The sequence below is a fragment of the Carcharodon carcharias genome, chromosome 20 (genome assembly GCF_017639515.1).
Source record: "Carcharodon carcharias isolate sCarCar2 chromosome 20, sCarCar2.pri, whole genome shotgun sequence".
NCBI classification, from domain to species: Eukaryota; Metazoa; Chordata; class Chondrichthyes; order Lamniformes; family Lamnidae; genus Carcharodon; species Carcharodon carcharias.
Window position 1 is genome coordinate 67,506,241 of NC_054486.1, and position 12,562 is coordinate 67,518,802.

Below are 12,562 nucleotides of genomic sequence, written 5' to 3' on the forward strand. Positions count from 1 at the left end.
CTCTTACCTTTCCTTAGCTTAATCTATTTTAAACTGGAGAAAAACACTTACCCATTACTCACCGATCAACTCTCACCTTTGTGCTGACATCACTTTTGAAGCTTCCATGCTCTCGGGCTGGTTCTGATTTCTCCGTCACATTCTTGCGCTATCTTGTGGTGTCACTCTTGTTATTTTCAACAAGAACTGACTGCAGGACACTCTTCCCAGACTGCTTCACCACAATGCTGACTGCAGGACACTCTTCCCGGACTGCTTCACCGCGATGCTGACTGCAGGACACTCTTTCCAGACTGCTTCACCGTGATACTGACTGCAGGACACACTTCCCAGACTCAAAAGGAACTAGATGAACATGCAGATTTTCTTATCCTTAGAACAGAATTTTTTTTCTCTAGTATTTATTCATGGGATGTGCGTGTCACTGGCTAGGCCAGCATTTATTGCCCATCCCTGATTGCCCTTGTTGAGAGAGCATTTAAGAACCAACCACATTGCTGTGGGTCTGGCTTAAAAGATTCTAAAAACAAAGAGTTGGTAGTCTTTTTATGAATTGATAACAAGAACATTAAATTTCTATTTTTTTTCTGGAATTTATGTGACAATCTTAATTTTTGTTGAATTCTTGAAAGAAAATTATTTAATTTTTGTACTGTGAAATAAAGATATGGGTTTGCAATATGTTTATTTATGTCTTTCAAGGCTGCATTAACAATATGGTACTAAACGTTATTTTGTTCCAACTTTAATGAAATTATTTTTGTTCTAATCCTTGCAACACTGAAAATGTGGTTTACCTGGGTCCATTAGTTCCAGTCTATTCATATCGACAAAAGGAATGCTATTGATTTAGCTGAGCATTTGTGCGTATTTTATAATTACTTTTGCAACTCAGGAAAATTGCAGTGGTGATAGGTCCAATTTTATACCACTTCTATTGCACAGATTTTAGTATGCACTTGATGTACTTGTTAAATGAGATTTTGTGGCATAAAGTTATTTTAAAGTAGCTTTATTAGTCTATTGGAAAAGTTTACTTCGGTACCAGAGCAAAATCAAATTGTGCCCCTTTGTTCTTAACTGATTCAGTGCTTAAACATTTTTGACATGAACTAACAGAATAAAAAACACTCCTTGTAACTTATAAAAAAAAAATAGCAGAAGCCTTGACAATTAGGGCACTACCATATTCTACTAATGATCATGTTCTCTCATGGTATTAATTGTTAGCAACACTCACGTTTGTTGGTCTTGGCAAATGCAACAAATATTAACAGCTGATCTGTCAGCTCACAGCTTGCTCATCCATCCACCCAAAACTCCAGTCACCAAACTCCCACAGACCCACAGCTTTTCCTCTTCTACAGAGATGAGTGTTAAATACAGTATTCATTCACCTCTGCTTGAACCATTGGCAGCTTTTAAAAGCACCAACATATGCTAGACTGTGACTTTAAAACCAAAATTGAATCTGCCTGCTTAAATGCACTTTTTACTGGTAGGTCAGTTGATGGAACAACTATTCCACACCAGCTGGTCTTATCAGCAGGGCAAGCAGAGGTACTGCTGCAGAAAAAGCCTATGTTGGTGAGTGGGAATACATGAGTGTTCAAACTTCAAAGTAGTAATCAGCAGTGTAATTTGGTAATTCATGATTATTCTCTATTATATGTTACCCACTTAGAAAAGGGTTGTCTTCAGTATAGCATGCCGTGAATTACTCACACAGGCAGAGTTCTCACCTTGACTTTGATGAGTGATGAATGAAAGCTGCTTCTTAATCAGGTAGGGGAAATGCATAGTCATCTCTAAGCTGTATCCACGAAGATACCATTGGCAAGGGATACCAAAGAGGATCAAATGGTTAGAATATGGATCAAGGAAACCGGTGGATGAAAAAGAGAAGATAACAGCAGTGGGAAAGTGTTTGTACCAAAGTTCCCTCTAAACCACGCAGCAACCTGTAAGTTCCCGCATGAGTCAGGCACAAATGTCAGCTCTTTTAAGTTATCACGTATATGACCATGCAAAGAATTCAAAGGGCCTGAACTCTCAAACATATCAGCAGCGCATTACAAAAAAAAGTGTATATTGTTGCATACTTTTTAAAAAGCCCAGAAAAAACATGAAATGCAGCAGCTGTATAAAAATGAGTCTGAAGAAAACCAGTTCTGTTCTATGTGGGCAAAGAGGATAGATGAATTCTTAGAACAAAGGATATTCTGGATGAATGCTTGCATCTGATTGCTATGATAATTAAAATTACATTTGTGAGCTCCTCCAGTGATTTACCTGTGTAAGGCTGTGAATAATTGAACTGTGTGGATCAGAAAGGTTCAACTTTAGCCTTCAATCTATCTGCATTAACTGCTTACAGGCAGGGTGTTGGTAAAGTTGGCTCTAGTACCCTAGCTTAAGGAGGTAGAATTAGCCAGAATTTCCCCTTCCTGACCAATGTGCAGTGATCCCTGCTGAAAATATGGATAATATATGGACATTGATGTGGATAAGATTGGGCCAAGGTGTGAATATTTTGGAGTATGTACATCTATTCTCATACATGAAAAACATGTTTTTACCAAAAAAAAAAACAATATGATTTTCTGGTTATGTTACAACTTTTGGTGCGAATGACTTTACCGTAACAGAAAAGTGTTTTTAATTTGTTTTGTCTATAATAGTTTTGTAGTGGTGATGTGTAACTGAGTAGTGTGGGATGTTGAGACAATTCTTACATAATACAGGGTGAAGTGTACGACTTACATTCTTTCTATAGGCCCTACCACCGGAGCAGCGAGCAGTGCATGCTGATACCTGCAGGAGGATTGGGCACTTGTGAAGGCTTTCGTTGTAAACAGCTTTTTATCATAAGTAGAAATTGTTCTTGGGGGAAAAAAAGGAATATTTACACTTCCTTATGTTTTGGAGAAAAAAGTATGGTGTGATAAATTATTCTTATTTATTAAGTATTTGATGTAGTAATGTGATTTTTAGTAAGACCAATTATTGCATAAGTGCCAAGTGTAACATACTTGTTTAATTTTATTTAAGTTATTTAACTTTTCTAGTGTTGTAGATATTCATCACAATCATTAATTATGTACTTAAGTTTTGAAGTTCCACATAAAATGAAGTTTTTTTAATTCATGTCTTCTAGAATAAATTTTCCTACTCTTAATTGCAGCCATAAGCTACAGGCCATGAGTTATATTGGACAATACCACCATAAGCTTCTTGCAATCTGGAGAATGTGTGAATAGTCCTGATTTTATGATTGTCTGTTCTGAGAAAATGAATGTTAGCCTCCCATTTTGCAAATGTTTTTCTTTTCTGTACCTACTCAGTTGCTTTGATGCTTATCAATAAATCTGTTTCTTACTCTATTTCAAACCTACTGCCAAAATGAAAATATACTTTGCTTTATAGTAATTTACAGTTTTCTGATTGACATGGAACCCTCCCTTTGTTTTTTTTTTAATTTTTGCAATAAATCTGTGATTTTTAATTTGTGTGTGCGTGTTTTATATGGTTTAGTATTGCTTTGTAAATGGTACAAAATACTAATTAATAATGCAATGCAAACAATTTGAAATATAACGTTGTATGCAGTTTGTCATAGTTTCAAATTTCCCAATTCAGAATCATTTTTGCCTCAACCATAATAGACACTTAACCACTGTAAATCAATTTCTACTGCTGTGGAGATGCACATAACTACATTGTTATCCCCTTACACAATTAGAATAATTAAGGAGTTTTTTTTCCTTTGATTTCATAAATCTTTGTATTATTTACACCTTAATTCATTTGAACTCAGAATTTGCTTTCTGGTGACTGTTCGAGCAATTCTAAAACGTTGAACTGACTGGCTGATTTCCCATTTGTAACATCAACTGACCAAGCTTTCTCTCAAATTAGTTCAATAATATCTTTGAGGGCTTCTTCACAAAGCACACAGTCACTTAAGGCATATTGCTTTCTCTTTATTGTGTTGTTCCAGTGAGAGGTCAAACATGTTTTTAAATAACTGTCTAACGAGCACTAAAAATGTTGAAGAGATATCTACTGAAATTCAGTTGATTAAAATGATAAAATAAACTAAAATGATATAAACCAACTGTAGATTTTGTCTTATCTATGAAATTCTACTTAATTAAATGTTGTATCAAGTAGATTTAGAACTTTTTTCACTCAAATGTTACCTATATTTTGAGATTTTGTCACATAGTAGAATGATGCATTCAGGATTTTTACAATTAGATATAAATTCATGGTTATGGTTTTTGCCTCGTTTTTGACGCATCAACAATGTATTTAATATTTTCCTTCTAGGAAGCATATGAACGACTGCTAAAAAAGATGGAAGAAAGGATGCAAGATGTTGAAAATAAGTTAAGGAATATGAAGTTAATTCTTCAGGACAAAGCCATCCAACAGAAAGAACAAGTAAGTTGCAGATGATTAGATTTATTGCTGTAATGAATGTAGTTAAATTGATCATTTTTTAATTCAATTACTGTTAAAATATGAGACAGTTGTAATAGATCGGCACTCTTTTTTAAAAAAAAAAGCACAATCATTTTACTTGGCCTTTCCTTTTTCTGAAGAAAAGGAAGATATAGGGCTGAATTTAATGCTCCCTCGCTGAAGAGTTAGAAGGTCAGGCAGACACATTAAATCCAGCAGGATGGGCTTAACGTTTCCCCGCTGGCAAGTTTGAAGGTGAGGGGGCACTTTAAATTCAGTGGACACCATGTCTGCTGCCTATCTGCCTACTCACCGCTGCCACAATTTTACCAACAGCAGGGCGAGGGTGGGGGGGGGGTGCATCACGTGCTCTTGGGCCAATTACGGCCTTTAAGTGCAATTAATAGCCGCTTAATGGCCTCATCCCACTGCCACCAGGATTTAACCAAGCGTCCAGCCCAGCAGCTTTCCCTGCACGGACTGATAGCAGATAGGTGGGGGGGCAGGGGACGTTCTTAACAAGCCCCGGGCCCACCAGAGGAGCCCTCCCCCAACTGTAACAACCCCTGGGTTCCCCTTACCCCATGACCTTCCTACCCTGGCCCCGCAACCTCCTCACCCACCTCACTGAGATTGGCCCTAGCAAGACCCCCACTCTTACCTTAAATTTTGGATTCAGTGCCAGCAATTCTCTCGAGGCATGACTTCCTTTTGCTGAGGGGTGAAAATCCCACCTCAACTCAGTCAATGGCCACTCGGCCATTTAGTTCCTGCAGAGCAGCCATTGGGCTTGTGGACGGTCTCTTCCCCTGACGTTTTAGGTGAGAGGTGCAGGGAGTACAGTGCCCCATTAAATCCAGCCCATAGAGTGGGAAAATAATAAAATTATTCTAAAATAGCCGGATAACTGGTTTAATCAAATCAAGAAAACATTCATGGAAGAAAACTCTACAAAAGACTTTACTGACTTCTCAATGTACATCTCTTTAAACGGACAACAAAAATAATGGAATAGCTTTTATAACTTTAGTTACTGTTGATTCCCAGCTGTCAAGGAACGCTAAAGCAGATGAAAAAGTCAAGGACTTGTTTGTTGAAAACGCTCAACTCCTCAAGGCCCTTGAAATGTCTGAACAGAGACAGAAGACAACAGAGAAGAAAAACTACCTGCTTGAAGAAAACATTGCAGGTCTTAATAAAATTCTCAAAGACCTATCAGCACCATCATTGTCTGCGGCCTCAACTCGTTACTCATCCTAATGCATTTGATAAATAACATAACAAGGTGCAATGCAAAGAAGCAAAGCACTTGAAACACTATTGCACTTTATAGATTGAATATTTCTTTAGCAAGTGCTTAGATTTTCCAGGACTCCAATATTTTCTGTATTTCAGAAAGGAAAATAGAAAAAGGTGCTGAGCAAGAATTACATAATACTGCCCGAAAGCAACTGGTTTAGAAAGATTGGTACACTTTACTGCTCCTTATTTAACTTCCAAAAGGAAATTACACATTCAGTAATCAGATATGAACTGCTAATTACTTATTAGAGATCATGGGGATTGTTAAAAAGAACTGCTGTTAAGAAGTAGGGCATTTGGTTTGATTAGTTTTTAAACATCTTAGACCAAAGAAAACTAACTGGGGAAAAAAAGCCAATCAAAGGCAGCTGTTGTGTTGGTGTTGCAAAAATAATAAGTGTATTTGTAAATAAGACCAATTTTGGCTTCTGTATTATCCAAAGTAATAATGCTGATCATTTAAATGTAAAGAAATATTGTTCTATGTGTAACTTGTACAGTTTGTATGCCTGAACGTAAATGTGAATCAATGAAAAAGTCATGTGTTCTTGAAGAAATGTAAATACTGTTATTTAAGGTTAAAAAGCAAAATACTGCAGATGCTGGGAATCTGAAATAAAAACAGAAAATGCTGAAAAAATGCTCAGCAGGTCTGGCAGCATCTGTGGAGAGAGAGAAACAGAGTTAACGTTCAGAGCTTCAGCTCTGAAGAAGTCATATGGACTCGAAACGTTAGCAGGTCTGGCAGCATCTGTGGAGAGAGGGAAACAGAGTTAACGTTTTGAGTCCATATGACTTCAGAGCTGAAGCTCTGAACGTTAACTCTGTTTCTTTCTCTCCACAGATGCTGCCAGATCTGCTGAGCTTTTCCAGCATTTCCTGTTAAGGTTATACTATGCAGAACAATCTAGTCGAACCTGTGAAAGTATTCATGTTTCAAACTCCTGGAAAATGTATTAATATGCAGAATTTCAAGGAGTATCATGCTGCCTAATATTTAATTTTGTACAGAATAAACATTATTTCTATTACAGAAAACAAAACTTCTTAATTTCAAATTAATGTAACAATAAAAGTAGCTTGTATATGGTGTTTGCTCTGAAGAACTTGCTCCTGGATGATAATCCCAGCTGTTTAAAAGCAGTGGTTATTCCCATAAAATTAATATTTGTTACAATTATAGAAAAGCAAACTTTTTCACTGCTTGAAAACCAAACTTGAAGGTGAATAGAAAATTGTTTTTTAAATAAACTCTGCATTATTTCCGGAATAATACATATATGATTGTGGGCAGAATCATCGCAGATTAACACTAAGTGTGGTAGCGGGCGGGTAAAATGATGTTTTACCCGCCGGCTGCTGTGGTGGGTTTTCATGCCATATAGTCCCAAACCCACCACTGTAATTGTTTTCCTGGGAAACATGCCATTTCCATGGCGGGCGCCATATTTAAAGTCCAACCGCGCGCACACCTCCGTGCTTCCAGCCCAAGGCTGCTGCAAAGACGACATGACCCTGAAAGGCAAAAGGACTGCAGCCCCCAGGTTCAATGATGTGTCCCTCGAGCAATTTGGGACCATGTGGAGGCTCACCAAGATGTCTTCTACCCCACCTTGGCCGCAGGATGGGCAGCAACCTCACTTATCTGGCTTGGGAGACGGTGGTCAGTGCAACGCCCTGCAAAAGAGGACAGCAATCGAGTTTTGCCAGGGTAAGTCAGTCTTCTTATCACTCTCATCTCATACGCACTCATACATCCACAGGACCCTCACTCTGCCAGTTCAAGGGACATCACCATTCACTCTCACACACTTGCATCGTCCTCATTCTGTCCATGGGACCACACATGCCAAGCATACTTATCATCTGGCCTGGTGGCATCCTGCTTACACTCGTTCCATCTCTATTCATGCAGGACAAGCTGGCACACAACAAGAGGGAGAGGTCACGGACTGGTGGAGGAATGCCTGAAATCCAGGTCTTCATGGATTTTGAAAACTCAGCCATCCAGTTGGCTACCGAGGGTCTGGACTGTTCCAATGCTGATGGTGAGGTCGGCATTGCTGTACCAAGTGAGGATCCAGCAGTGCAACATGCATCAGACAACCATGATAAGAGTGATGTGTTGTGTTTCACAGGCCACTGCCGTGCACTAATTATCTCCCCTTGCTTTTGCAGACATCTGCAAACAGCCGACGGAGTCCACGACCCAGGACCTCCAATCAAGCCCCGAAGAAACCTCTGAAGAGGAATCTGGAGGCACCCTCCTTGAAGTCATGTCACAGCGCTCACCCACACCCTCCACCAGCGCAGACACACACTTTCGTGGGACCTAGCTTTAGAATAGCCTCAGAATTAGTGTGGTGAGCACATTGCACTGTCTGATCACAGCAGGTGGTGGCAGTGATTTCCATGGTGTCCAGCACTCAAATTTCTGACCTCCAGCAGTTCTCTGCTGAGTCCAAGTCAGATGATGAGCCTCCTGGACTCGGTCACATCACAGTTGCTGGAGCTGCAAAGGCAAGCTCAAGGACATCAGGAACGGATGTCCCCTGCACTCCTCAGATTGCAAAGCACAATGGAGGAGTCCATCTGCTTTCACTCTGAGGTGATCACACCAGCATGCCAATGCACCAAGGTCAACACTGGTAAGATGGTGGCTGCCATGGAAATCTTGGTCCAGGACGTCATTCCTGCACTGCTGTGTCGGCTGAACTCCATTCCTGACACCATAGTTGGCCTCCAAGAGGGGTGTGGGGCAGCTTGATCTCACTCCAGCTACCCCTTCTCTTCAAGGAGTCAGCCAGGGGCCCTTGGGCACCCACAGGGAGGAGGATCATCAGGTGTACCCCCCCCCCCCCCCCCCCCCCCCAAACCAGGGCCATCCGTCTAGGCAACTCCAGGAGCGTCCGGCCCATCTGAATCCCCTCTTCCTGTGACCTCAGCCGTTCCAGCTCCACAGGCCAAGGAGGGTGCCACTGCCAAACAGCAGGACCTCAAAAGTAGGCCGGCACCCTCCAGAGGATGCCCACCACAGGCAGGGCATAGTGGTCAACAGGCTGCCTCGACATCTGTGGTGGATGTCTGGGCAGCACCAAGGTGTAGCAGCAGGGTTAGGAAAGCTAAGAAGAATTAGTTGCATAGCTTGGGCATGGATGTTAATCACTTGTACATAATATTTACTATTGTCAATAAATTCCCAAGAATGTCTCCCTGCCTATGGCTCCTTGTTCTGATGAGCAGTGTTGTGTCACTTAGATGTGAAACCTTTCTGCACACTATAAAGGCAGGTGTCTAAGACCAGGGCCTCTTTCCTGTGCTTTGTGCAGCCTTCAGACCAAAGTGATGATCTGGCTTCACACTCACTAGACACATTACTAATGCCTGCACCTCGATGGTGCTTGTCATTGCTGCCAGAATGCAGTGGGCAGGCACCACAGAGTTCTCTCATTCTGTGTGCTTTCAGCACCTTTAAGGTGGCTGGCTCCCATCTTTTCAGCATCTGTGACTAGTGACACTGTGCTCCTGAAGGGGTCAGGTGCTGAAGGTGGACAAAGAATCAGATGCTTTTAAAGTTTCATGGCTGCATCTCTATGATTTGACACTGATCACAGAGCACAAGTGAGCTGTCCTCAGCCAGACAGGAATCAAACATTCTCAGAGGCTATGTGAAGATCTATGGAGTTTCCTCACTGCATGTCGTCATCATCCTCCTTCTGCAATCGAGTGACTATTAATGCCTCCACTGCATCTCCATGACAGGAGCATTCTCACAGAGGGTATGTACTCTGCCATAAGCCAGACTGGAGTCAAATGTTCATACATGCGATGTGAGAATATACGGTGTCTCCTCGGTACATGTCGGCATCATCCTCCACAAATCTAACAGCTATGAGGGCTTCCCGAACATGCCTGCCTTGTCTGACCAGTGCGAGGGCCGCATCACCATCATCGTTGCCTTTGACAACCTCATCACCATCAACATCCTCCTCATCGGAGGAGACCTCCAGCTCTTGCATCTCCTCCTCAGCCAGCTCCAGATTGTAAAGGGCGCAGCAGGCGATATTGCATGACACCCTCTGTGGACTATATCGCAGGGCTCCACCAGACTGGTCCAGGCACTCCAAGCATGAGTGCAATCTGAAATTTTAATGCTGCACCCAGATGTTGACTGGTTTCTGGTTGTGTTACAATGGAAGCTAAGACATCAGCCATCAGATACTACATCATGGTTGTGTCCATATGTGTGCTGGTAGAATTGATCACCACTTTATGCTGGGAAGGGTGGGCTCCAAGCTCTGCACAAAGCCCTGTGCCAAGTTGGTGCCAGATTCCTCTTCGTTCCTTGACATTATTGTTATGACACAGCAGTTGGTCAAGCTGAGTTATTTAAAAATCCCGGAGGGAAACTTTAAACAACTGTCATCACCTATAATTTCATTTGGTATGTTTGAAATGCAAGTCTGAGTTCAGGCATAAAACCACCAGTTCTCGAGAAGTTTAAATCAAACTACATGAGACATTTATTAATTTACACAAGTTAAATATATACACATGGCTACAAATTACTACTATCATAATTTAACAAATTCCCAAACTAATCTCCATTAAGGCAACAGCAACCCATAGACTTCAAGCAGAGACCAGGCAAAGCATTTTCATATTACAAATTCAAAATGAGGTTCCTTTCACTTTGGTTCCTTTGCAGACACAATGGTAGGCTTACAGGCTTTGATGTTACATTGCCTCTGCCCTGCACACATGAAACTGCTGTGCCATAACCAGCACATCTCTTTGAATGTAAGTTCTCACTGTATCACCAGCCTCTTTGAACTCCATCTCTTCTAACAATAAAACTCCTTTCATAGTACCAATTTTATTAGTAATATAAACATTGCTTGGTCTCTCCCAGCTTGGTGCCAAATTTCACTCCCCTTCTTGAATGTGCTAATTAACAAAATGCAAATGTATCTACCTCTGTACATCTCAAAATTAGTATTCATCAAAGGCTTTAATCTAATTAGGACACACCCACATATTAGACCACTATTTTAAAAAAATAATTTCTAATAGCATTATATACATTAATAGCTTCCTGACAACATTGAACTCATGTTTTTTATCAGACCTGCCTATTTACCAAGTATTTCATTGTGCATACCCATCAGTCTTGTTCTGTCCCACCTGCAAGATGTACTGCAGCAACTTGCCAAAGCTCCTTTGACTGCACCTTCCAAATCTGCGACCTCTACAATCTAGAAAAACAAGGGCAGAATACACATGGGACCACCTGCAAGCTTCCAATCCCACTTCACTCACCATCCTGACTTGGAACTATGTTGCCACACCTTCCCCATCATTGGATCAATATTCTGGAACTCTCTTTCTAAAGGCTGTGCTTACACCACATGGACTGCAGCAGTTCAAGAAAGCAGTTCACTACCAGCTTGCATTGCGGAGTCAGGTGAGTTAGTTGCTGTAGAATTCCCATCGTTTGACCTACTTTTGTGGCCACAGTATTTATCTGGCTGGTCCAGTTAAGTTTCTGGTCAATGTTAAGCCACAGGATGTTGATGGTGAGGGATTCAGCTATGGTGATATCTTGATATCACAAGGACTGAATTAAATTGCCTGATGACTGGTGATGCTGGGGACCTTGAGAGGAGGCTGAGATGGATCATCCACTCAGCATTAGGAAAGGGCAATAAATGCTGGCCTTGTCAATGCTACAAACCCTGTAGAGGCCGATAACGTTTTAAAAAGAAAGGAATTCCCACTACACCAAGTGGTGATCACTTCCTTTTCTTAAATTTCTTGGAGCTCTCTTTCAAGTGTTCCCTTTAATTCTATTAGTACTTTATGTGGGAGAATGAATCACTAGTTCCTATGTCTATTGTATCCTCAAATTCATTGTCATCTTCCAGGTTATGTATGTTTTGATTTATTTTCTCATTCATCCTGTAGCTCTGCCTATGGTAACTTTATTTTTTTTACCATTTTCTTTTTTTGTTCTGCATATCTTTTCTCAAGGATTGAGCTTTCCATAAGCTCTGCAGCTTGATCTGTTTGTGGAACATTTCCTTCTATCTGTGAACTCGAGGTTGTCCACAACTCCTGCACATCTTTCGCTTTGTCTGGTGGGCAATTTTTTTGTTGTTGTTTCAACCCTGCATCAACTCTGCTGCCTTTCTCATGACTTAACTGAAAGCTAGCCATTTGGGTAGTCAGCATCTTCATCTGTCTACTCATGACTTCATATACTCAGGTAGTATGTACAGGCTGCGATATTTTGCGCTTGTCCTTTCCAATCAGATCTTTTTTGTAATTTAGGGTGTGCAGAACCAAAAATGAGGTGATCTATCAGCCTTTCATCTGTTGCCTTGAATTTACATTTTCCAGCTGTATTTTTCAATCTTGTTAAGAAATTTTCAACAATTGGTTCCTGCCTCAAGATTTGAAATTCATAACAATAGATCTGATGGTTGAATTTTGACTGAAGATATGTGCTGAATTTTTCAAAAATTTTGCTTTGGATTTTACGGTTGGCCTTACTCATCTCCCAGCTATTAAACAAATTTAACCCTTTCTCTCCAGTCCACAAAATATGTAGATAACCCTTTCCTTTTCAGCTAGAAAGCTACTGATTGTCAGTCTACACTTTTGTTTAAACTTCTCAAATACCTCTACAACATCAACTCATCCTGAGCAGGAGCTGTGCCCTCTGCTACAGCAGGGCCATTTTATTTTCACACAACTCACTTTATCTCTCCCTGGCGCTAATTCGGGTTGATTT

At 40.7% G+C, this 12,562-nt stretch overlaps 1 protein-coding gene across 2 annotated transcripts in view; it reads left to right on the forward strand.

The window, feature by feature from the left end:
* nin (ninein (GSK3B interacting protein)) overlaps positions 1-6,440 on the forward strand; it is a 189,578-nt gene extending 183,138 nt beyond the window's left edge. The window contains exons 28-29 of one of the 2 annotated variants that reach the window (XM_041214930.1): positions 4,333-4,446; positions 5,515-6,440. In XM_041214930.1, the coding sequence (XP_041070864.1) occupies positions 4,333-4,446; positions 5,515-5,727 (327 nt within the window). In that variant the 3' untranslated portion in view covers positions 5,728-6,440. Of the gene's footprint in view, positions 1-2,776; positions 2,924-4,332; positions 4,447-5,514 lie in introns of those variants that run through there. The other variant, XM_041214931.1, reaches the window with a different exon arrangement.
* Positions 6,441-12,562: the final 6,122 nt, after the last annotated feature.